We start from the raw sequence: 23451 nt of genomic DNA, 5'->3' as shown, positions 1-23451 counted from the left end.
TACTTGACTGATTCTTATTGATATTGATAACTATTTAATATCTTCTTGGGTAGATTATCTGTAAATACCAGATAGTGTTAATTGAGTTATTAATTTTTCCGTTAACTTCTATTTTTATTTGTCATTCGGTATTATTTCGTGCGAGACACATTTCATCTCTTCACATTACATATTCTGGTTGTGCGGGACTGATGAATACAACATAATGGAATAATACCAATTAATTTTTTTTCATATAATTGTTTAATAATAAGCTGAACAGTATAAAAATATTACGATTCTGGCGAATGTAAGTGAGGAAGATAGGGTGAAATGGACAGAAGGAACTTCAGTGATTTTTCTTCCCTGAAGATTCTTTTAAATTATTTATTCATTCATGAGATTGCGAAGGATTGAAAATTTCTAGGTTTACCCATTTATTTTTCAATGTAATGCAAATTATGATTAAATCAGTATTAAGAGCTTTATCATAACGCGAATGGAGGAACAAAAAAAAAACTCTTAAACGTCGTCATGGCACCTAGTGTCTTGAATGTTACAATCTTTCGTATTAACACAGCTTTCTACTTAATAATACTATCTGCTATTCGAAATCCTCTGTTTTGTGTTGTTAATTGTTTTTTTTTTTGGTCACGAATAATGTAATTATGTAATTTTTTCGTCAACGAAAATCGTGTGTTACATTCTCCAAAAATCTTGGAATCATGAAAATCATGATAGGACGAAATTTGACCGACCAACTCCATTTCTGCACTGTCTATTCCTTTTTATATTCACTAACACGTAATTCAGTAGATAAATGATAAAAAAATGATTCACTTGTTGAATCGACTCCCATTTTCCCTTCACACCACTGAATTATACTCAATGGAGGCATAACTTCAATAAAAGAGACAATTAATGAGATTACCTTATTCTCATATGTTTTTTAATATCAATGAAAAATATTAAACAAAATGTTACAAAATCTTCGGATTTTATTGCTTCCAACGATAAAAAGTAAAGAATTTGTTAATCTCGGAAGCAATATGAAGTTTGTGAACTCATCGAAACTCGTAGTCCAATTGTTTTTTCCATATTCCTTAGACAACTGGAAATAAACTTGATGGAATGCGTAAAATAATTTTGGTGCGATCTCTTCTACCAGGAGTAAGTCGAAACTCAGATTACCCATTATCTATTCCTGAGTGATAATAGTACGAATGACAGAAAATCTTACAATTTCAATTTAATTTTATCAAATGTTTAATTCAGCAGTGAAGTGGCGCACAGGTGACTCCAGGTTTAAGACATTCCTCGATAATTTAAAAATTTGTCATTTCACTGGAGAATTATTTATTTGAATGTTTATAGGGATTACTTACTCAGTCAAACAGCCTCTTTAATGCTATCACGACTCTGCGAATGTATCGCGTGTCTCATTTCACCGCCTGGTGCACTTTCACGTCTTATAACACCTGGACTAATGACATCGCGTTTGTTAGCAGCTTCTTTGATACTTGATAGGGTTTTGCTAAGCCAGGGCCATGTATTCCGAGCTGTCTGGAGCTCTGAGGCTGTTGCATGGAGTTGATGGGTTAAATCCTATGGGAAATTTCATAATTTTATAATAATTTTATCATTATTATTCTCCCACTTCATTATTGATTAAATATTCACCTGGTTTCGACATTCAGCTTCGACATGTGCCAATTTAGTCTGGGCTAATTCAAGCTCTAGTTCACGGACGCGTTCCTGTGTGCGATGCAGCATTGGATCGACACGACTCTCAAGGGGATGAGAAATATCAGCGTAAACTGTTGAAGCGTCAGCAACACAGCCTCTGCATTTTTCACATTTTGAAATTTTCACCTGCAATGAGGGAAAAAATTTATTATCCATTTACACATGAATTAAATTACAGAAAAAAAATGATAAATTTTAACAAAATAGTAAATCTCTCACCCTTAAGTCACTCAGAGCAGTTTTCGCTGAATTGTAATCGTCCTCCAGACGTTGGCAAATCTAACAAGAAAGAAGTGAAATTTATCAATAGATATTTCCTTTTTTGTTTATTATTTTATTATTTATTTACCAACCTGTTTATACTCATTGATAATGACAACACTTCTTCGACTTTCTGCATCAGCTCTCGCAACTTCTCTCTGTAACATCTCTTTAACTTGAACGAGCTCAGCCTCAAGTCTTTGTTTCTCCTCCTCATTTCTCCCAACGACAGTTCGTAATTGTTCCAATTCATTACTGTACTCGTCTGCATTCTCCTGTGCTTCTACAAAATCCAGAAAACTACAAATGTAAAGAAAGTGTCTCGAAATCACTCCCCAAATTCACCTCAATCTCCATCGACTCAATCAACGAATAAATTCATTAAAGCAATCATTTTTTTTTTTTTTACTTTGTAATTCAACTCTCGCTGCGTGACTCATTGCCTCACTGCAATTGAATTCCCAATAATTATCCTTTCAGTATTTACAAACGTCGCGTTCTTATCAGTTTATTCTATGTAATCAAGAGATAAATCCATCGTTGAAATTTGTTTGTTATTTGATAATTTTTGAAAAATCGAGGAATGAAATTCTATTATTAATCGATGTTTATTTTTTCGCTTACGACAGATACAAGAGCGAGTTTGACTCTGACATATTTTAAACTTGCTAGCTACCGCGAGGCCGTACGATCAGTTGTGCTACACATATATGCATGTATATGTGTAGCTTTGTGGACATTGGAATAAGTGAAATATATGTAATATGTAAGAGTGAGATGTGAGACAGTGGAAACAGAAAGCAGCTGTTAAATTGATAGCACGTGGCGTTAATAATCACTATGGGAGTATTATTTTTTTCAGTGCGATATGATAGTAAACGAATTCCACGAAGAATATCTAAAAATTCATAACAAATTATTATTCATTACCAGTAAAATTATCCCATACATATAATTTCTACAGTCTCAGCAGATATTCATTGATTACGACCCAGACACTTCCCAATTATCCTCAATAAGAAAGCTTTGTTAATATTAATGATTAATTAGATGAAAGCAGGACTGAAGTGGGTACAGAATAAAAGTGAATAAAAATTGTGAAATTGTTTCATTTGCTTCTTTGATAATTCTACTTTATTAATTGCTTCTCTCCTCATAATTATTCAGTTTCAGGTTCAGACAGTTGGTTGATAAGTATTTCATAGTGTTTTTGTGATTCGTGAGAAATTTTGTATTTTGATTGAATGTGCGAGAAATACAATACTGCAGGTGCATTTTTTTTTTTGAAGAATTTCCGCTGATCCTGTAGATTTTTCGTGTCAAATTAATTCATCGCGTTGCTAAACAATAATGACAACAAACTCCAAACATATGATACACATTACAATTTTTTTTTCAAATAGAAAATATATGTTGAAGACTAGATTGTTCAGTTATTATGACAAATCGGTACGCAAGTGGTATTACTATCAAGTGATCTCGTAGAGATATTGATAGATATTATAGTATCTAATCTAAGTACGAAGAGATAATATCAATAGATTTTTTTGGCATTGTGGAAAAAACAACACAATAATTGTTGTGAAAATATGAATGGCATATCTAAATAGCACGATAAAATTCACCATTGATAAAACTGAATACCAAATCTATTTTGAATTGAGTTTTATATTATTGACATGACTTGTGCTATTTAGATCTGATACCGGAAGGTGAAACTCGAAGTGCCTGAACATTGAAATTTGCAAAAAGATCTACACGAAACCACCAAACGAAAATCGTGCAACATGTGACGAAAAAACAAATTCTCATACTTTAGACAACATTAAGCAGGTGGACCACTCGAATAATTTCTTAACGCATGTATCAATTATCCCAAGAATAATATTCTGTTTTCTTATACGTAGAAGATGAAATTACCTTTGAGTGTCGTGAACTCTGCCTCATATTTTTTAAGTTTCTTCAATGTTATTGAGCACGCGAGTTTCATGACGTGACGTGATACATCCTCATTACGACAACGTTTCGGAAGATGAACACGGAAATATTTCAATATCGATTCAAAGTCCTGTTGAAGTAGTTCCTTCTTGCACAGCTGAAATTACATGAATCCTCTAAATTTCTGTTATCCTGTTCTATTGTTCTGTTTCTGATAATTGTGAATAATGTTTACCGTGAGTAAAGCCAGAGCCACTTGGAAGATGGTATCCAGCCCTTGCAGCAAAAAGACATCAAGAATGTGAAACACTAGATAGAGAGGAAATCGTGCTGTGAACAGGGTGAGGAACCATTGGGCTGCGAACATGTGAGTTTCAACTCCGAGATCGAAGAAGTGTTTGTAGAGCTCTGGTAATTGATCCTCAATTAAACGGTTGAGCTGATAAAATCGCATATGAAGATTGTCAAATCTGTCTTTGTACAAATCTCTCAATCCATAATTGTACATCAATTTAACAAGAACGCAAAACGCTTGCTCCTCCGGCATATGTAGAAGAAGACTGGCAACGAGAAAACTCAATCCCTGACAATATCCCACTTCCTCGTCATATGCAGCATAAGCCTTGCTGATTCTATACAGGGAATCCTGTCCCAAACCGCCAGTTTCTTTGAAAAAATCATGGGCGGGAAAAGTTCGATTGATGTCTCTCAATATTACACTCTCACAACTGCTCTCCTTGGTGATGAGAATTCTATATTTATCCATCATATCCAGAGAATTATCACAATTGCTCAGCCTCTGCCAGACCTCTCCCCTCAGAGCCTCAGGTATTCCCTGACGTGTCAATTTAATGAGTAACTTTGGACGGTGTTGATTAATCTGCCAGCTGTCTAGGACTTCCTTCCAGCTCGCCAGCTCATCGACTGAGCAGTACTTGGAGACCTCACCAGTGCCACTGAGCATGGGCTCATCTCCATCAGAATCCGCTTCTTCTTTCGGTGTCAAAGTATCAATACTCGTTAATGAAGGGGATCTAATTAATGAAGCCAAATTGAGAGCAAGATTCAATCGATTTCTATCCAACTCTCCAGACGTCTCAATGCTTTGCACCTCGTAGTGAATTTCTTTGCCATCAGCCGAAATTATTTCCTTAGAATTCAATTGAAATTGCTGAATGAGATTTTTCTTTACCAAGTACCAAAACCTTTCATTCTGAGGATAAACTTTGACAGCTGTTTCAATGACAAATCTAACTGGTTCTCTGATTCCCCTGATAACAAGATCAACAGCAACAGTCATATAGATTTTTCCCTCTTTCGTTTCATTATTGAGAGTCTCCAGAGCTGGATCTGCTGGATCCCAACTGCCAGATATATTATAGCACTGCTTATCCTGCCCCAGAGGGGCTATACTCGACTGCATCTCGAGTAAACGCATGTCTGAATGCTTGACATTTCGACCTGGACTGACCAATACCCCAAAGCATCGTTCAACCTCGAGAGTTATTCCTCCCTCTTTGCTGGATACTTGTTGAATACTCAGACAAACTTGTTTGGCAACGTTGCTACGAAGTTTAAAACAATTTCTGTCCTTTGGTACAGTACTGTAGCATCCCCTGCCATCCTCTTCTTTAACCTCCAGTGTTACCTCGAAGATAAATACACGAGAATTAATTCTCTCAGCTTGATTGAAGCTATTGTTCAACTCTGTACTCGTAACAGAACTTGTCATTGATCGGGGAATGCGTTGAAAGGCTTTAGCAAAACAAGCGGACACCTGTCCAACAGCTTCTGGTATGTCACAACGAAAAACGTGACACTGAAATACCGCAGACTCTTGTGTATCACCGTGGGACCACGTGAAAGCAAAACAAGCAGCACAACTGCCAGTTATATCACCACGTACATAAAATAAAATTCTCTGCACCTCATAATAGGCCATTGGCTGTTGTGTTCCTGCATCGTACAAGACAACTGACCCCTGAGAACTGCTGGGCACTGAGACTGAAACTTTTATTTCTAAATTAACCGTCTGCTCAGCGGACAGAATCGCCATATTTCGCTGGATCTCAGCCTCGGATTTAGGGGCATTTATGGCAGCAGCACCGAGATAAGTCACTCCATTGAATATCGTGCATTCCTGGTGAAAGTCAGTCATAGCGTTCATCTCGTAGTCCTCGTAATCATCTGGCTTCATTTCATCCTGTTTCTCCTGAGTAGCAAGTACATCGTAAAATTTACTCTGCCCAACCTCTTTTGTCTTTTGACTGGTGCCAATAATCTTGACGTCTCCTACACTCTCCATTTTTGCTGTCTCCTCAGTTAATACCTCTCTCAAATTATTCTGGAGATCTTCCAAATTACCGTTGTTGGCGATGTTGAGCATAGGCTGTTCCAGGAGGCCCTGCGGATTTTTGCTCGTTCCTTTGTCATTCACAAATTCATACTCGTCACTTGTCGCCACTGATTCCATCGACTTGACGCTCACACTATCCTCCATAACTTGACCCTGCTAACAATCTGTTTATTTATTTTATTGTAGACATTAATTCATAACAAGATTAAATCAACTTCCCAATGAGAAAAATAATTGTTGTTGCCATGCAACTGCCAATATTTGCATTGACAATGCATGAGTATTTTCTACTTAGCCAATTCATTTGGAAGAATTATTATTTTTTATCACTGTATATAATCGACCAAATCGATTCTTGGCAGAAATAATTAGTAACATCTAGCAGGCTTACCAGTGACATAAATACGCTTGTCACATCGGCTTTTTCACATCATCTCGATGATATTACAGCCCCGCCTTGCCACCATCATCATCATCATCAACATCGCAACTCCCAATCGTACAATTTCTCTTGCAAATACCCAGTAGATTCAATCCTCGTCGTATTTACTCAACAGTTGTATCGAGATCCACGTAGATTGATGAAAAAACCGTTCACCCACTGAAAAAAAACAATGACACACACAATCCAACGACTGATCCAAGAGCTCTCCTCGTAATAGTGCAAGTAGCGGATTGAATTGAGGAAAAAAAATGAGTTGAGAAAAATGAATTATGTGCAAAAATAGCTCAGCCGATTTTGTACCACTGAAGATACTCAAACCCGAGTTATTCATTGATCTTACATTTAATATCACATAATGATGGTTGTTATTTCCTCGTCTTATCGAATCGCTTGTTTATTACTCCTTTTGGCAAAAATTGTTGTAGAGAACCGAGAGGGTTTGACAGGGGCGATGAAACGACGGCGTCGGCCATTCCCTCATATATGTGTATATATATATATACCCCAGATCTTTTTTCCTTCATTAAAAAAAGCGTGGACTGGAAAGTGTCATGGCGGAGAGCATGTAAAAAGTGTCATGGGTGGTGAGCCGAATGATGTATTTTCATGTGCACATTCATGACGGCGGGGTACGCGTATTTGAGTCGATTTTATTCCATTTTATTCGATTTTATTCGATTTTGAGAGAATTGGCAGACATCGTCATTACATCGAAGAAATATCTCCTCTTCGTTAACTCTCACTAACGAGTTAGTGCAATCCATCTTTTTCAAATTCACTCTGCCAGAGAATATGCATGCCTTACAAGAAAAAAATGAATTTCCCTGATTTATATGAGGTGATTAATGAGTCACTATCGAAAGATTAATTATCATTCTCATAAAATATTCGTAAATGCATTTAAAAATGAGAATCAACTCCCGATCGTTTCCGCGGCCGGGGCACCACTGCTGTACACAAAAATACATGCAACCGGAAGTTGAAAAATGCGGGAGTTGATGCGAAGTTGGAATTCCAGAGCTGTTAAAGTGCCAATTACTGCAATTGTTGCATAATCATGAAAATAATGGGAAATAATTTTTTATTGCCTGACAGGGGGGATTTGACGGTTTATCAAATGAACGTAATGATCATTAAAAAATTATCAGCTCGTCGGTAAATTATCCACGGACTAATCGATCAAACAACGGCGCTATATTCCGTCTCTCACACATAGGAAAAAAAAATAATGGTGGATGTGAAGCCAGCGATGTAATGAGCGTCGTCAAAATAAGTTAAAACACCGTGATAAATATAAGTTCTGCTGGTCGAGGAGTATCTTGCAAATCATCAACTTATTTACGACTGAATTTAACGGTAAGTCGGTGAAAACCTCTCACATTTCTTGTTGAACCTATGGGTTCTCCATCTTAATCAAAAATATCAATGCAATGCTGCATTCAAAACGCCAATCCGAACTTGTTACTTTTTTTCTCCCTCTTCATATACATATATATATATCTGTCTTCCATTCTGATAATTTGCCGCTCTCGGCTCTCCAATGGCTAACCTAAACTCCAAAAATTTATGTTTCTTCCATGCCAAATATATTTGGCAACGATAAATTCATATTAATTATCTCCAACATGAGTACTTTGAATATTCAAAATGAAAGTTAGTGCCTGAGGATGACGTGTCTCTGGTAGATTTATTTCAGCGAATTTTTGACATAGAAAAGAATCACTAGGGAAGAAGTAAAGTATAACAGGTGTAATTCACCTGTCTCTAGGTACTTTCATGTAGTTTTTTAAATGGATATAGTTGAAGAAATTCTCGATGAAATATTAAAGTCCAGACATTTGTCATGAATTGATTTTCGATGTTTTTATATTTCTTGGCGAAGGAAATCACGTTTCCAGTCTTGGACGAAATCGAAGTATTGAATTACAGTTGAATTATTATTTTACATGTATAACCGGTGCAATGAATCTTTTCCATATATCTCAATTTTCTCCAACTACAACTTCATTTTAATTTGCTCCGAGCAATTAAAATAGGTCTTCTAATTAACGAATCAGTCGTATTTATCAGACACAGGGAAAATGCGCCGCAAAAGCGAACGCAACAAGGGCAAGTCATCCCCGGAGAAGAAACCAGAGAAGCCAACTCGCAAATCGACCCGAAGACGTGCAAAAAAATCTCCATCGACATCACCAGAGCGTTCAAACAGCGGCGATGGTGATGGTCTGATACCGGATAAGGAGTCGAGCGTAAATTACAAGATTCAAACTCGCATGTCAAGCAAAGAGATACCCCCAGAAACGCTCGTGGAAGAGCCAGAGTCAAAAGTGTCTTCAACCGATCAATTGACAGGTGATGTGGATGTGGAGGGCGGCTCGGTGTGGAAAGTGGCAAGGGCAGACGCATCCCCCGGAGAAATTCAAAAATTAAAGCTGTGCAGACAGCGCAATTTGTCAGAGACATCAGACGTATCATTAACGAGAAAACGAATGAACAAATGGCATGAGGGTGAGGGTATCGCTGAGGAGGCTGACTCTGCTGACGAAAGACCAGCTACGTCCAATGACAAGACGTATTCTGGTAATATCGCATTGGCTGATGATACCTCCTCGACGACTCTTGAGAGGGAATCTGGCGAAGAGGTAAGTGATAGCAAGGAGATCCCGCCTGAACCTACACTCGACTTGTCTGACGTAAAACCAAACATAGATCAAGGACATGCTGAAGCTGAAGCTGAAGCTGAAGCTCAACCCCAACTACAACCAGAAGCTGAAACCTCTGAAGGAATTCACGAGGATCAAGAGCGTTGTCAGATTCATGGTGATGTTGACGTTGAAAAGAATGTCGAAATTCCAGAACAGCAACAGTCACATGAACAGGATCAGGAACAGGAACGGGAGCGGGAGCAGGAGCGGGAGCTGGAGCAGGAGCAGAAACAGGAGCAGGAACAAGAGCAGGAACAGAAACAGGAAAAAGTACAAGAACAGGAACTACAAGTAAAGGAAGCCAAGAAATTGGAGGATGAATCGAGGACATCAGAGAAACAAGAAGAGACAGTGGATAATGACTCCGATGTTAAAGAGAAGTGTGATGATGTCAAAGAGGATGAACAGGGGCGTCTGGAAAATTCTCGTCAGGACGTTGATGTTAATCAAGTAATTGATTCTATTCAGGGAGTCGATAAAAATCACAGTGATGATGATAAATGTCAGTTCAAGGATTCAGGACGGCGAAACTCGGAAAATTCTAATGACGAGAGTGAGAGACCCTCGAGGACACGTTCTAGTAGGAGAAAGCATCGTGATAAGTATCGGGATTCTTCGAATTCTGATTCAGGGGAGTCTGAGGAGGAGCATCAACAGACCAGTCCTAAAATCAAAAGTCCGAAGATTGAGGTGGCTGATGGCGAGGATAAGGAAGAGTCACATCGTGAGGAAAGTGTCGAGGAGAACAGAGGAAAGACAGAGGTATCTGTGGATGAGGGTAAACAGAACGAGACTGTTTCTTCTGCTGTGGAGAATAATAATAGTCCTGTGAGAGAGGAGAAAGAGGCTAATGTTGCCAGGCCAGCTAAAGTCAATTTGAAAAGATCTTTGTAAGTATTTTTTTCATCATTTTTTCTCTCTCGCTCTCGCTCTTTCTCTCTCTCTCTCTGTATACTTCTCTCGCAATGAAGGATTTTTCATTGTATTTTGATTGACATTTATTATTACAGTACGTCAAGGATATCAATAGATGAATGCAAGAAAGATGATGCTGGTTCCACGAATGATACCAGTCAGGATAAAGTACGAGGAATTATTAAAGTTTGGCAGTTTTTTTTAAAGATGTACAATTGATTTTTTTTTTTAATGCAATTTTTATCTTCTGCAATAGGAAAATCACTCTGTCGATGAGCCCAAAAGCATTCCAAAGAGACGTCGTTGGGGTACAGCACTGAGTACAGATATGGCACCTGTATTGTCTATTTCAACGGATTCTCTCAAGGTGAATATTCAATAGCATTCAAATTTTTTGTTTGAAATTTTTTTTTCACTTTTTTATTTTGAACAAATAATTCTAGGCTTTAGTACCCGGTGCAAAACCCCTATCAATAAACGAGGTTCGTTTATCAAAGGATGATGAGGAGGATCGGGATCGTGGTCGTAAGGATAAACGTCAGGTGATGAACGATGGGGATACATTGAAGGCGAACAGCGAGATTAAAAATGATATTTCAAAAGATAATCATATAGGTATTTTGACTTTTTTTGATTTATAAATTCTGATGGATTGAGTGGTAATAGTTATTGAATTCCAGGAGTACGAAGAAAAATATCAATCGTAAAAGATGCACCACAGTTACTTTCTCCAAGTCCACCAGTTGTCCAACCCACCAGCAACATTTTGCTAATTAAAAATTTAGTTCGTCCATTCACTCTCAATCAAATAAAGGAACTCTTGTCACGTACAGGAACTATCGTTGAGAATGGATTCTGGATGGATAGGATTAAATCTAAATGTTTTGTAGAGGTATGTAGGTGTTATTGGCATAATTTGATAAAATTATTATTAAGGGTGTATGGACTCTGGGAAATATATTTATTTTATTGTTTCAGTATGCCAATGAGGATCAGGCATTCGAGACACGACAGGCCCTCCATGGCATATCGTGGCCAACGTCTAATCCTAAAAAACTTCAAGTTGAATACTCGGTGAAAGAGGAAATGGATAAGGCTAAGGAATCTTCGAAGGATCAGCCCCTCTCACGTAAATTGGAGACATCTTCAGGGACAGATTCATGGCAACAGGACTGGGGACGTGAGGGTAAATCGAATGCCGCTGCAACAAAGGTACGTTTAATACGCCAATATCTTTCTTTCAATTGTCTCGAATTTTTCGTTTTTTTTCTCCTCAGGTAACTGTGGTGAGAGAATGGGATTTAGGTAAAGAGGATGGTCAACATCTCTTGCTGAAGGACAAGGAGAAGGAGAAAAAAGATACGGATAAGAAGAGACGACAGCGGAGTCGCAGTCCAACACTGGAGGCACATCTTCCAGCACCAGCGAGGAAATTCAAGAAGAAAGAGGATGAACCTCCACCAGCTAAACTTCTCGATGATCTTTTCAGAAAAACTAAAGCTACACCCTGCATATACTGGCTACCACTCACTAATGAACAGGTTTGTTATTAGAGGCGATAATGAATTTCGGAAAATATGTAAATCGTTTTACTGGAATTAAATGTGAATTTATAGATTGTCGTAAAGGAGGAGATGCGACGACAACACATGGCCGAGCACGCAAGACGGCTTGAAGAAATGAGACGTGCTGAGAGAAATCGTGATGGTCGTCGTCGACGAAGTCCCAGAAAATAAATAAACCTAAATCCTTCATTTTTATTTCTACAGTTTGTCCTTTATTCGTTTTGTCTGAACTCAAAGATTACCTCCTAATCTCTCTGGACGTTATTAATTCCCCTGACAATATTTAATTTACTTCACACACGCCTTTCATTTTCATTAGTCAGTTGTACAAAACCAATTTTTTCTTCTAATTAATTGAAGCAGTCAAGCGTTTTGTTAGGAGTTCTTTCATTCGATTCGAAATTCAACGCAGGTTGAAAGATTATTGAAATAAATTACTTTCCTTTCCTACTAACTAGTCCTGACGATGGAAAATAATTCCAAGTTTTTTTTTTTTCAACAAGAAGAAAAAGATAAAAAATGAGATATCGAGGATTATTTCTTGTATAAACCCAATAATAAAAATCCTGGCTTATCACCCATTCTATCATTATCCTGACTCATCGTATTCAACGCATTAAAAAATCCTTCTTGCAGGTCTTCAGTCAACAAATGCCATTCAAATTGATGAATCGGTATCACCGGTCAGCTGATAATGAATTTACAATGGATTGTAGTGTGCACACAACGTGGGATTATTAGTGTAGATATAACGATTTGAGAATTGAAATGACCAGAAAATGTACCGGAAAATGTCTGGGTGAGACAAAGGAGATGTTATACATTTTTAAATTTGGGTTAACGCCATTATCTACGATAATAAAAAATCAATTAGTTAAGAGATAGCACGATATGAAAGTCGATGTGTGATGTATAATAACTATTGAGGAGCAATATGTGAAAAAATTTGTGCTGAGGAACATGAGATGAGGAAAACATATATTATTGATGTATTGTTTCATTTTTATAATGACGACGGTAATGAGCTAGATTATCTGTCCTACGGATTGAATATAAACAAGTGTACAGACAAGTGGAACCTTTCGTATGAAAAATGCATCATGATAAAATGATTGATTAGTATTTCGGTTGTGCGAAATATATACACATTCATTTCACTGTGCAGATTAAATAATGAAATCTCCTTGCACTTATAGTTCATATTCCTCTATGTCTAAAAGTATCAAAGCAGAAACAATAAATACAATACTGGAAAATACTTGAATCAATTATTTCTCCTTTTTTTTCCCAATGTTTGATTATTATTTTTAATTGAACGCCACGTCTAACTTATCAAATAGCTTTTTATTTATATTATTCACACTCTTATTCCTACCACAATACAGTGGTTATTTGTTTCATTAATTTACAAAAGTCGACCAACTATTGAATGTGCATTATCATAATATATAGTGTTTTTGTTTTGCTAAAAGTAGGGCAAACGTTTCAATGTCACGAACAGGTGTATTTGAAAAATAAACACAATACGAGGAAATAATGGAAACCTTGTTTTGGTGATGTATAGAATGGGGTGGATACTTGAATTAATGGCCAATTTGTACATATTTATTTGTTTTGAGTGGAACTGAGAGATCATTCGACATTCACCAGCGTTTATTTTCTGTTCATTTTGTGAGAGAAAGGGAATTTAAGTTGAGGCCTATTATTATTAATTGAAAATTATCGTGATGTAATCATCGCATTCACTGAATCGAGACGGTAGATTGTATTTTAATCTTGAAAATATTGATTAAAATGTCATCTCAATGCTGAATGAGAACTTTTAGTTTTATCTCTTCATTTTTTTATATTTGATGATACAATTTTCAGTCGACTTTTACAACACTGTAGATCTTTCGGACGAACCAGAAGCAAGCGAAGAAGCCAATTGTACCTGAAAATAATTTTATATAACAGAACGATATAACAAAAAATAATTGCACGATTTAATTTTAGATGCTGAATATAATTTACCTGTAAGAAGGAAGAACAAGAATACCATGATGAGTGTATAGCCAAAATACAAGAATGTCGAAGCTGCATCTTCAATATTTAATTTTGTCACGAAGAAGTGTATGCAGTATATTAATAAATAAACAGCAGTGAAGCCAGACGTCAAGAAACTCCTCCACCACCAGTGATAATCCTGCAGGTGCAAAATCAGTTTAATTAATTGTCAATTCATTGAAAATATTTATTCGTAACAATTATGTCAATTACCTCAGCACACAAATGGAAGTAGCAAAGTAATATTGTCGTTTTCGAACACGTGATGACGAGTATAAGGAATACGAGAAACAGAAATCCAAACATGTAATACATTTGACTTGACCACAGGGAATTTAGAATAAAAAAGAGTTGAATAAAAACACATCCAAAGGGTAGTACTCCACCCATGACAACTCCAGGTATTGCCTGTGTGTAAAAACTTTGCTCGGGAATTTGTCGAGGAATTTGATTCGTCCTCACAGGGTGCTCCAGCGCCTGAGACAATTAATGAATTTTTTAAATTGTCAAACGAAAATAATTCTACTCGTCTCACGGAATTCAACTCACGCGTTTTCTGAATCCAAAATACGCTCCAATAAATGTCAATGGCACAGAAACTCCAATCCAGAGAGCAAGAAGAGCCACTAGTGTGCTGAAAGGTACAGCTGCAGAACTTCCTTTGCTCCACAATACCAGATTGAGAATGAAGAATAAACTGAAGACAATACTGAGGAAATAAACCGAATAGAATTTATTTAAATAATGATCTCATGAGGATTTTAATATTGGGATGGAAAAAAAAAATTCAATTACCCTGGACTCAGCATAGCTGTCAGCAAAACATTGGATTTCCATTTTTCTCCACCGAAGCTTTTGTATATTCGCGCAGAAACGTAACCAGCTGGTGTTCCAAGGCAGACATAGAGGATCATAGCGCAGGTCATAAGAGCACCTCGATTTGCCGGGGAGAGGAATCCCAAGCATGCAAATGCTGTTGATTAAAAGAATTTATTTTCTCTTCTTTCCAATTTCCTCATAGTTTTTGATGGTTAAATTTTTTTTTACAAGCTTACCCAGTGTAACTAACGTCATGCAAAATACTTGTACACCAGAGCCAAGTAACACCGAGAGCAGCATTCCCTTCCTGGGTGGACGAAATACATCTCCGTGAACCAATTTCCATCCGAATTCCTCCTGTGCGTCTTCCCCGGATTCAATCTGAAAGTAGGCCTGCGTTATCGCAACACAGACAAGGGATACATCACAAAATAGGCAAAAAAAATATTTAAAAAAAAATCCATGAAATAAACTGAAAAGATCAAATATTTTAAAATGAAGCAATACCAAAAAGCAAATATAATTGATCAATCAATTTACCTGATTGTACCTAGCAATATCCTTATGCAGAGTCCTAAGCATAATCATAGCAACCATTCCAGACAGGAACAAGACGATAACCAAGGAATTAAGAATACTAAACCACTGAATATTGGTATGAGGCATAGACTCGAGAATGTAATCCCACCGAGAGGACCACTTGATCGTATTATTTCTGTAATACTTAACAGAGTAACTGTAAGTTATATCAAGTTTTTCTCCAGCCTTGAGCTTCTCATAAGGTATCTCCAGGGGTTCCTTGGACGTGCAATCAAGTGCACGAGTATCATCATGCTTAATGCTCCTCGGTGACACCTCAACCGAGATAATTCTCCCTCCCTTTTCTCCAAAAGCACTGCCCCATTCCTCACTGCCTCCAGAGTGATAAGTGACCTTCAAGTCAACGTGATTGAACAGGTAGTATTTATTGGGCTTGCTGTATGCTGGATTCAGGCTGCAAGTGTCCTGGACAGATCGGCTTTCACGCGAGAAACATCCCATGGGAAATCTCGTGCTCCTGTACTGTCTGTCCTCGTCGGAGCGATAGCACCATGTCACTGGCATATTGTCGACAATCCAGTGGTGCTGATAATTCAAGGCCATTCCCTTTTTCAGTCGCTCCAATTTTCTCTCGGCCTGTTCATCACCACCGACGTAGGTTTTGGTGCAGAGGTTTTCACATGTTGTGTTCTTCAGGAATGATAGGACGTAGGGGGAGGGCCGAATCCGTTCGCCAAAGACCACTTGGCCAAGATTTTCCACTGGAGATTGGGTCTCATCACCTTTGCAGAAGTCGAAGCTAGAACACACGACAAACAAGTCTCAGTCGGTGTTCGGGGGATTAAAATAATTGTCACTTACTAGTGATATTCGTAAGGAATCACCGACTCCTCTGTGTTCAATCTGTTGACATACAGTTTGATGTCCGACTGAAAATGATAATTCAAATAATATCAAAGCTGGTGTTAATCTAAAATAATTAAAAAATTATCGAATTAAAATTATGAAAAAAATAGGGAGAATTCATCAGATTTTTGTCTTCATGTCTAATTCTGAATTTGTGAGGTTATCAAGGCACCCTGATTACTACACTCACTTCGATAATTCAACAATATCATTTGCACCCACACCTCTCTGAATAAAATTCAAAGAACATTAAGAAAATCCAATGAAATTATAATACAACAGCGTCCGTCTTGATTTCAAAAAGATAATTTAAAAAAATCATGTGTTGACGTGCCGTGATGGAATTTTCATAAACGTAAGGCTGATAAATTTGATATTTTACTCACTTTACACGTGCCAGTGTCATCACCAGCTTTGCAAAAATTGACAGGTGCCAATCCTGGCAAATAGAAACTCACTGCAAACTTTGTAATGCATAAAAGACACAGGAGATAAATCATGGTAACACACGCCATTGTTTCTACTACGTTGCAGTCTCGTCAATTTATTTATTCAATGATATACTCAATTCATTAGTTTAATTGCTTTACTGTTGATTATTTAACTGGTGTGCGTAATTTTCGATGTAATTTGAACTCTTGAATGCACTTCATAGAGATCTTACGTGTGAAAGAACAAATGTCATAGCTCTTGAATTCTCGGCATATCACATCAAGATCGCTGCCATGACACGTCACATATGTACACTGATAGTAAATACATGATTTGAGTGTCGCCACGGCAAATACGTAACCGGAGAATTTCAAATTGCAATTGCAATTGTCTTAACAAAACAAATTGGATTTTATTTTAAAAAATAATTGACATTTCGAAGATATTGAGTAATAAAATCACAGAGAATGTCTCATTTATTCATATCGGTCATTATAACTAAAAAAACTTGTTTTGTCTACATTACATGGATAACATTCAGTGCTCGAGAAATGAAATGGCAATGATGATAGCTATAATAATACTTATAATACAATTCAATTAAATATAAAAAATGAATGCTAATAACACAGAAAATTGATGGAATGTCTCCATCACTGAGTCCTCATTTTTTTAGCTTGTCCAGCGAGCTCGGCAGGCTCCTCCTCGAAATACTTGGTTGTTTGTTTGTTATTTCGATTTTCACACTTTGTTAGATTGCAGCCGCATTCCTCGGAGCACATGATTCCACCTTTGTAACACCTGCAGTAATAATTTTGACATTTGGTCTTACACTGACACTTGCTCTCAATCGTCTCCTCCATCGATCTCTTCAAGCTTTTTTCCTCTTCGCTCGAACGCAATCTCCTCGAATTTCTCGGCTTTGCCAGAGGTGTTTTCACCCAATCTGGATCCTTATTAATATCATCGTTAAAGCTCTCATCAGTTTCGCAGTTCTCCTTATCCAAATATCCAACAAGCATATCCTTGAAATTCGATACAGCACTTATTGTTTTCCTGGCCACTGGCTTACTCTTGCTATTGGAAATTCTCACCCCTTTCTCTGACTGAATCATCTTCTTGTAAGAGTTCAACTCCTCCAGAACTCGCTGGTGCTCTTTCAAACTGACAGAAGGAGTTAACTCTATTTTCCTTAATTTGGTGAGAGCTTCATCAAGAGCGTTCGTCAATTCATCGTACTTCTCCTGTCTTTCTGACGCCTCCACCCTGTGCTGTTTACAAATTCGCTCAATCGTCTCGAACAATTGATGAGATACTTGTTTAGCCTCTCCAATGGTGTGGATCCCCTCCATCCTAGTCTTGACCATTGTCTCCTGCTCAGAAGCCACGATTTCCTGCTGCAGTTTATTTACTTTAGCGGTGCACAAATCTAAATACTCTTCAAGATCATTAATTTGCCTTGCCAAATAATCTGAAGGATTTTCCCGAGCAGTTGCTTTCAATTGTTGAAGATCTTGAGCAATTTTTTCCCGATATTTCAACTGCATATCGAGAGCATTTTGAGCAGCAATTATTTCCTCAATCACTGCCACCTCATGATTGACAAATTTTTCGATATACTCTTTACTCTTTTTTCCTTTATCCTCTCTACTTCCTCGAATTTTCTTCTGCAAAGCAAGTGTTTCCTTCAATTTTTTATTCATAGCGTAGGCCTCTTCCATTTTTCGCTTCATCACATTCTGCTGTTTATTGTGTAGCACCTGAAGTCGTTCCATCTGATTCTTTCGTTTTCGATCCTGATCTTTGAGTTTGTGCACCTCTCTCTCTCGTAATGCTTTATACTGCTGAAATTTCTCAGCTTCTTTTCTCATATCCCTCACCAATTTAACTCGCATCTGCTTCATCTGTTGAATTTCCTGCGTCAAATTCTTCACCTGCTGGACAGCTTTCTCCTTTGTTTTCAATATTCTACTCTGCTCTACACATTTTTTCGTCAACTCCGTTATCTTTTTCTCCAACTCCTTGACCTTCTTTCGGCGAGTCTCAGCTATTTTGGCAGATGCATTATTAGTCTGAAACTCTTCGAGATTCTTCATTAATTGTTCCTTCTCAGCCTGAAGGACTTTTATCTCGTTCTCCATATCCTGGAGCTCCTTGGCGTGATCGACGAATTGAGAGGAATTCGATAGAAGTTTCGCTACAAGTTCCTCCTTCAAGGCCAATTGCCGATTGATATTAGTAACTTCTTTATTGCGAGCAGCTTGCAAAAGCGTGTGTTCCGTGTGTTCTTCATCCAGCGATGATTCATTCAATGTGCTATTGATGCTGTCACTGCAGCAGAATCCTTCCCCCTCATCCTCTTTCTCATTTTCATTAGGATTTTTCTCCAGTGATATTTGATGCTTGATCTCAGCATCCGATTTCTTCTGATAGTCCTGAATTGCAATAATTTTCTCTTGAATATTTTTCAGCATTACGTAGACCTTCTCGATATTTGGCTCACTGATTGCCGCCTCGATGTCCACCAATAATTTATTAATCTCTTCTCCCAATTTTTCTCTGCTGGTCTCAGCAAGCTCCGCCCGTTCATGCACTCCCACGAATTCGATTAGATTAGAACGCAACTGTTCAGATATTTCTCGAAGATTTTTGTTAAGTACTTTGTTCTTCTCGACGAGCTCGAGATGTTCTGGAGGGCAATTTATTCCAGAGTCCCCTTTTTCGATGAGAGATAATTTGAGTTCCTTCACTAGAGCATTGAGTCGATTGATCTCAGCAGCTTTTGGATCCTGATTGACGATCGGTTTATTCTTTATTTTCTTGGCTCTGTCTGCATATCTCAGAGTGCTGAGGGTTTCCTCCATGTTGTAATCAGCAGGGCTGACACAGGCAATCATCAGGGTAATGGAGTTGCCACCAAGTGAGTCCTGAAGGAGTCGAGTTAATTTACTGTCACGATAACCAATGTGAGCTGCATTCTCTCCTAAATTGGAGATTACATTTCCAAGAGCTAGGAGTCCTTTGTTGATACTGATCCCCTCCTTGAACCTGTCACCTGTTGCTTGAGTTTTTTTATGCCTCTCTGAACCGGCAAGATCGACCAAGTGGAATTTAGAGGTGGTGGCAGAGTTGGAGTCGTTGTTTTTCTGCTGGAAAATTGTTAGTGTAAAAATAGCATGGGATCTGCTGCTCTGGGAATTCATGGCTGTCGCCCCTGTTGCTCGACCCTGAGAGCCTGCCATTAGGCATTTTAGGACTTGTTCAGCAGAGTTTACTTCCTGTTCAGTCAGGCCAATGATTTTTATTCCATTATTGTCCTCGCGAATGTCGACGATTGAATCCTTTCGTGATTTCCCTGCCAACAGGTCGTAAAGCTGCTCGTTGTAGAGTTCTATGAAACCTACTGTTACTTTGTACGTCCAATTGTCGGCGGATCTATCACTTATTGTGGAGAATATGTCCTGGACAGCTCGTGGAATTATTCCACTGGAGGAATCAATCGTAGAGGAGTTGTTTGTGCCCATGGAGTAGGTTTTGCCACTTCCTGTTTGGCCATAGGCGAGAATCGTTACGTTGTAACCTTTGAATATATTGTGCATCATGTTTTTTACGGCTTTATCGTAAACATTATCCTGTTCTACATCGGAATTGAATACAAAATTGTAGGTGAAGGCCTTGTCTGTGCCAGTGAGTTGTATCTGAGGCTCACCGGCTATTACTCGAATACAATTTTGACAGCCTCGATCCACCTCCGAGGAAATCAGTGGCCTCACCCTCACAGCCACCTTCAAGCACTCGTCAGACATTTTTAACGGATTCTGCAAAATTTTAGAAATTTTTTTATAAAATGGGGAAGGAAGAGGAAAAAATTCTTGAGAATTCACATGAAAAATTTTCACTCGGGAAAGTATCCGGAAAATGGACTCACATAATTTAATATTCCCGTATATCCACAGTGAAGTCAGAAGTAAATTCAATTGCTCTTAAATCAAAAGCTATTTTTCTCCAAATAAAAAATCAAATTGTTCAAGTGCACGCTGACTCGCCAACGGTTGAAATATTTTTAACGGTTGAAAGTCAATGGTCTAAACACAATAATCGTACTTCCACTGCTATCGCTCCAAAAGCGCCAAAAGTCTCTAGAGTAAAGTTACCTGAAGAGGGCGACAAATCGACAAGAAAATCTCTCACCCCAACTTCCGGTGTGAAATTCTCAAATATGGCTGCTACACAAGCTATAGCCCCTTGAAAAATCTCCTGTCACTGTATTTTATTCTGAGACTGCAATAAATATTAACTAAATAATTCAGATAATACGCGACTTCGTGTTGACACCTGTCGTTGATTCCTCCAGCTGTCAAAATAGTTATGAGGAACATCCAGGTGACGTTTTGTGACGAGAGACTCGACTGCTGATAGAATAATTTCTTCGTCATCGAGATTGATAACATAATTTCAGAGACTCCAAGTGATTTTGGGATCTAGGAGAGAAAAAAAAGTGAGGCTGAGTGAATTTGAAGTGGAGTTAACATTTTTGCGGGAATAATTGGGGTATGTCGGTTACATTTGCACAGCGCGGCCGGCCTCCACCGAGCCCTGCGCAAATTCAAAAGATGCTGGATGAGAACAGCCACTTGATTCAGACAATCCAGGACTTCCAGAATAAAGGAAAACCCCAGGAGTGCCTCCAGTATCAACAGATTTTACACAGAAATCTTGTCTATCTGGCATGCATTGCTGATGCTAATCAGAATATTCAAGCTCTTCTCCCTCCACCACAGGGGATGCAGCCCAGTGCCAATGGTCCCCAGCACCCTATGATGGGGCCTCAGGGTCCACCAGCGCTGGGAGGAGCTCCTCCAAATGCGCCTGGACCAGTCGGTGACATGCCACCGAGTGCCCAACAGCCATTGCCCATGTCAGGATTTCCCCAGGGTCAGCCTATGGGTCAGCCAGGATACAGGGGTCCTGTGATGCCAGGTCAGGGACCTGCTATGAATCGAGTGAATCCAGGTCCAGGCCCCCAACAATTTCGTGGAGGTCCTCAGGGTTATCCTCAGCAGCCAAGCCAGCAGGGCTATCCATCATCATACGGCACTCAAAATCCTCCAGGGAATTATCAGGGCCCACAGGGTCCGTCATACGGTCCCAATCAGCCATCGCAATTTGCCCCATCGAATCCCCCACAGCAGCAGGGTTATCCATCAGGCTCCCAACAGAATTACGGTCCACCAACGACAGTTAACAGTTATGGAGGCCAGCCAGGGGCTTATCCACCCCCAGGAGGTCCCCAACCGCAGGCAAATTACGGGCCACCACCTCCAAATCCCCAGGGTTACTCACCAGCAACGTCGACTCAACAGAATTTCTCCCAGAACACTCAACAGCCCCCACAGCAGCCACCAGGGCAGTACGGCAGCCCAAGTCCTCAGCCATCCTACCAGCCTTCTAATCAGCCCCCATCCCAGTCAGCCTACACTCCCAATCCATCACCAGGGAATTATCCACCACCTCCACAGGGTAATCAGCCCTATCCTAATAGTGTACCACCCCAGAATTATCCACCACCGGCTACATCAAACAGTGTAGCACAACCATCGCAGCCGGGACCACCCCAGCAGTCGTCAGGTCCACCTCAACCGTCATACTCCAGTCAACCCAGTCCTGGGGGTCCTCCTACCCCATATGGACCCACATCGACATCGCCACCATTCAGTACAACCTCTGTGACAGGTGCTAATACGTATCCCCAGAGTAGTCAAGCCACGAGTACCCCTTCGGCATCAACTCAGACTTATCCACCCACCAGTGGACCACCTCCAGCGACATCCCAAGCCGGTAGCTATGTACCACCCATGCCAACTCCATCAGGATATCCTGTTCATCAGCCATCGCACCTACCACATCAGCCACCACATCAGGGGCCACCACATGGCCAGTCACACCAGGGGCCACCTCATCAGTCACCACATCAACCACCACATGGGCCGCATGGACCACAAGGGCCACATCAGATCCCTCATCAGACTGGACCGACACAGCCTGGACCACCCTCGTCTCAATCATCGAGTCAGCCACCACCTCAGGCACAGACACCGCAGTCACAGGGACAGGGACAACCACCAGCGCCACAACAGCCACCACAGGGACAGACAAGTCAGACTGGTCCACCCCATCAGCAATCACCCAGTCCTGGGCCGGGCAATTTTCCACCAACAGCTGGACCACCGACACAGGGACCACCGGTAAATCCACCACCAGCACCTGGTCAGCCACCTGGGGGTTATGGACCTCCCCAGTCTCATCCCGCAACTACTCAGACTTATGTGCCACCTGGACCTGCGGGCCAACCACCTCAGGGATATCCACCTCATCCACCTGGACAGGGACAGCCACATTATGGACATCCACAGTATCCACCGCAGAATTATCCGCCCCATCCTGGTGCACCTGGACAATATCCTCAGTATCCACCGAGGGGACCACCTGGACACATGCCACCACCTCCTGGACCTCAGGGACCACCTCCCAATCAGTATGGGGGGTACGGCTATCAACAACCGCCTCAGTGATTTTTTTTTATCACTTTGTGTGCTGGATTTTTATCATTTACTTTTTTACAACAGAGGCACTATGATTTTATTATATTTCGGGATTGTACTATATCGTTAATCATTGCCCATTACGTATTCCTCTTGACTTATTAAAATTCTCTTTCAAGGCTAATGGTTGTGTATTATTTTATTTTGTATCCAGTGATTTATCTCTTGATGATGAACTCTTTGAGGTAAAAAAAAA

At 39.4% G+C, this 23451-nt stretch overlaps 5 protein-coding genes across 9 annotated transcripts; 2 read left to right on the top strand and 3 right to left on the bottom strand.

Annotated features, from left to right (window-relative positions):
* Window positions 1-117: 117 nt before the first annotated feature.
* On the bottom strand, window positions 118-7273 carry GAPcenA (GTPase activating protein and centrosome-associated). Of its 3 annotated transcripts, none has more exons than XM_011306311.1 (9): window positions 7066-7273; window positions 6672-6881; window positions 4160-6444; window positions 3907-4081; window positions 2079-2269; window positions 1945-2004; window positions 1660-1851; window positions 1365-1584; window positions 118-1183 (listed from the first exon to the last, which is right to left on the bottom strand). In XM_011306311.1, the coding sequence occupies exons 3-8, from the start codon at window positions 6422-6424 to the stop codon at window positions 1369-1371; spliced, it is 3099 nt and encodes a 1032-aa protein (XP_011304613.1). In that variant the 5' UTR covers window positions 6425-6444; window positions 6672-6881; window positions 7066-7273; the 3' UTR covers window positions 118-1183; window positions 1365-1368. The 3 variants fall into 3 exon arrangements, with proteins under 3 accessions (XP_011304613.1, XP_011304611.1, XP_011304612.1); XM_011306309.1 differs by having other exon boundaries at window positions 4160-6436; XM_011306310.1 differs by having other exon boundaries at window positions 4160-6433.
* A 640-nt stretch (window positions 7274-7913) lies between these two features.
* On the top strand, window positions 7914-13723 carry LOC105267445 (apoptotic chromatin condensation inducer in the nucleus). Of its 2 annotated transcripts, none has more exons than XM_011306303.1 (9): window positions 7914-8081; window positions 8796-10320; window positions 10441-10513; window positions 10602-10712; window positions 10789-10960; window positions 11026-11237; window positions 11324-11557; window positions 11623-11886; window positions 11962-13723. In XM_011306303.1, exons 2-9 carry the CDS (start codon window positions 8807-8809, stop codon window positions 12079-12081), a joined length of 2700 nt encoding a protein of 899 aa, XP_011304605.1. In that variant the 5' UTR covers window positions 7914-8081; window positions 8796-8806; the 3' UTR covers window positions 12082-13723. The 2 variants fall into 2 exon arrangements, with proteins under 2 accessions (XP_011304605.1, XP_011304606.1); XM_011306304.1 differs by having other exon boundaries at window positions 8783-10320.
* Window positions 13236-16952, bottom strand: TM9SF2 (transmembrane 9 superfamily protein member 2). Of its 2 annotated transcripts, none has more exons than XM_011306306.1 (9): window positions 16608-16952; window positions 16177-16244; window positions 15316-16114; window positions 15012-15168; window positions 14752-14929; window positions 14506-14665; window positions 14170-14433; window positions 13924-14095; window positions 13236-13843 (listed from the first exon to the last, which is right to left on the bottom strand). In XM_011306306.1, the coding sequence occupies exons 1-9, from the start codon at window positions 16734-16736 to the stop codon at window positions 13776-13778; spliced, it is 1995 nt and encodes a 664-aa protein (XP_011304608.1). In that variant the 5' UTR covers window positions 16737-16952; the 3' UTR covers window positions 13236-13775. The 2 variants fall into 2 exon arrangements, with proteins under 2 accessions (XP_011304608.1, XP_011304609.1); XM_011306307.1 differs by having other exon boundaries at window positions 15012-15156.
* Klp3A (kinesin-like protein 3A) lies at window positions 16821-20748 on the bottom strand. The gene is made up of 2 exons (XM_011306308.1): window positions 20582-20748; window positions 16821-20471 (listed from the first exon to the last, which is right to left on the bottom strand). The coding sequence occupies exon 2, from the start codon at window positions 20457-20459 to the stop codon at window positions 17307-17309; it is 3153 nt and encodes a 1050-aa protein (XP_011304610.1). The 5' UTR covers window positions 20460-20471; window positions 20582-20748; the 3' UTR covers window positions 16821-17306.
* Window positions 20749-20864: 116 nt separating this feature from the next.
* On the top strand, window positions 20865-23379 carry LOC105267444 (basic salivary proline-rich protein 1). Its single transcript, XM_011306302.1, has one exon. The coding sequence runs from the start codon at window positions 21207-21209 to the stop codon at window positions 23223-23225; it is 2019 nt and encodes a 672-aa protein (XP_011304604.1). The 5' UTR covers window positions 20865-21206; the 3' UTR covers window positions 23226-23379.
* Window positions 23380-23451: the final 72 nt, after the last annotated feature.

The sequence above is a fragment of the Fopius arisanus genome, unplaced genomic scaffold (assembly GCF_000806365.1).
Source record: "Fopius arisanus strain USDA-PBARC FA_bdor unplaced genomic scaffold, ASM80636v1 scaffold00046, whole genome shotgun sequence".
NCBI classification, from domain to species: domain Eukaryota; kingdom Metazoa; phylum Arthropoda; class Insecta; order Hymenoptera; family Braconidae; genus Fopius; species Fopius arisanus.
Note: the sequence above shows the minus strand (reverse complement) of the source record. Positions and strands in the feature narration are given on the sequence as shown.

Excerpts from the sequence above, each read along its gene's own strand:
- TM9SF2 (XM_011306306.1), bottom strand. The coding sequence starts at position 16,736 with ATGGCGTGTGTTACCATGATTTATCTCCTGTGTCTTTTATGCATTACA. Across the intron at positions 16,115-16,176 it reads ATTCCTTACGAATATCACTA|CTTCGACTTCTGCAAAGGTG; the intron begins GTAAGTGACAAT and ends CGTGTGTTCTAG. Across the intron at positions 14,666-14,751 it reads ACAGCTATGCTGAGTCCAGG|TATTGTCTTCAGTTTATTCT; the intron begins GTAATTGAATTT and ends TTATTTCCTCAG.
- Klp3A (XM_011306308.1), bottom strand. The coding sequence starts at position 20,459 with ATGTCTGACGAGTGCTTGAAGGTGGCTGTGAGGGTGAGGCCACTGATT.
- LOC105267444 (XM_011306302.1), top strand. The coding sequence starts at position 21,207 with ATGTCGGTTACATTTGCACAGCGCGGCCGGCCTCCACCGAGCCCTGCG.
- LOC105267445 (XM_011306303.1), top strand. The coding sequence starts at position 8,807 with ATGCGCCGCAAAAGCGAACGCAACAAGGGCAAGTCATCCCCGGAGAAG. Across the intron at positions 10,713-10,788 it reads TTTCAACGGATTCTCTCAAG|GCTTTAGTACCCGGTGCAAA; the intron begins GTGAATATTCAA and ends AAATAATTCTAG. Across the intron at positions 11,558-11,622 it reads CGAATGCCGCTGCAACAAAG|GTAACTGTGGTGAGAGAATG; the intron begins GTACGTTTAATA and ends TTTTCTCCTCAG.
- GAPcenA (XM_011306309.1), bottom strand. Across the intron at positions 4,082-4,159 it reads TGGCTCTGGCTTTACTCACG|CTGTGCAAGAAGGAACTACT; the intron begins GTAAACATTATT and ends ATGTAATTTCAG. Across the intron at positions 2,005-2,078 it reads TTATCAATGAGTATAAACAG|ATTTGCCAACGTCTGGAGGA; the intron begins GTTGGTAAATAA and ends CTTTCTTGTTAG.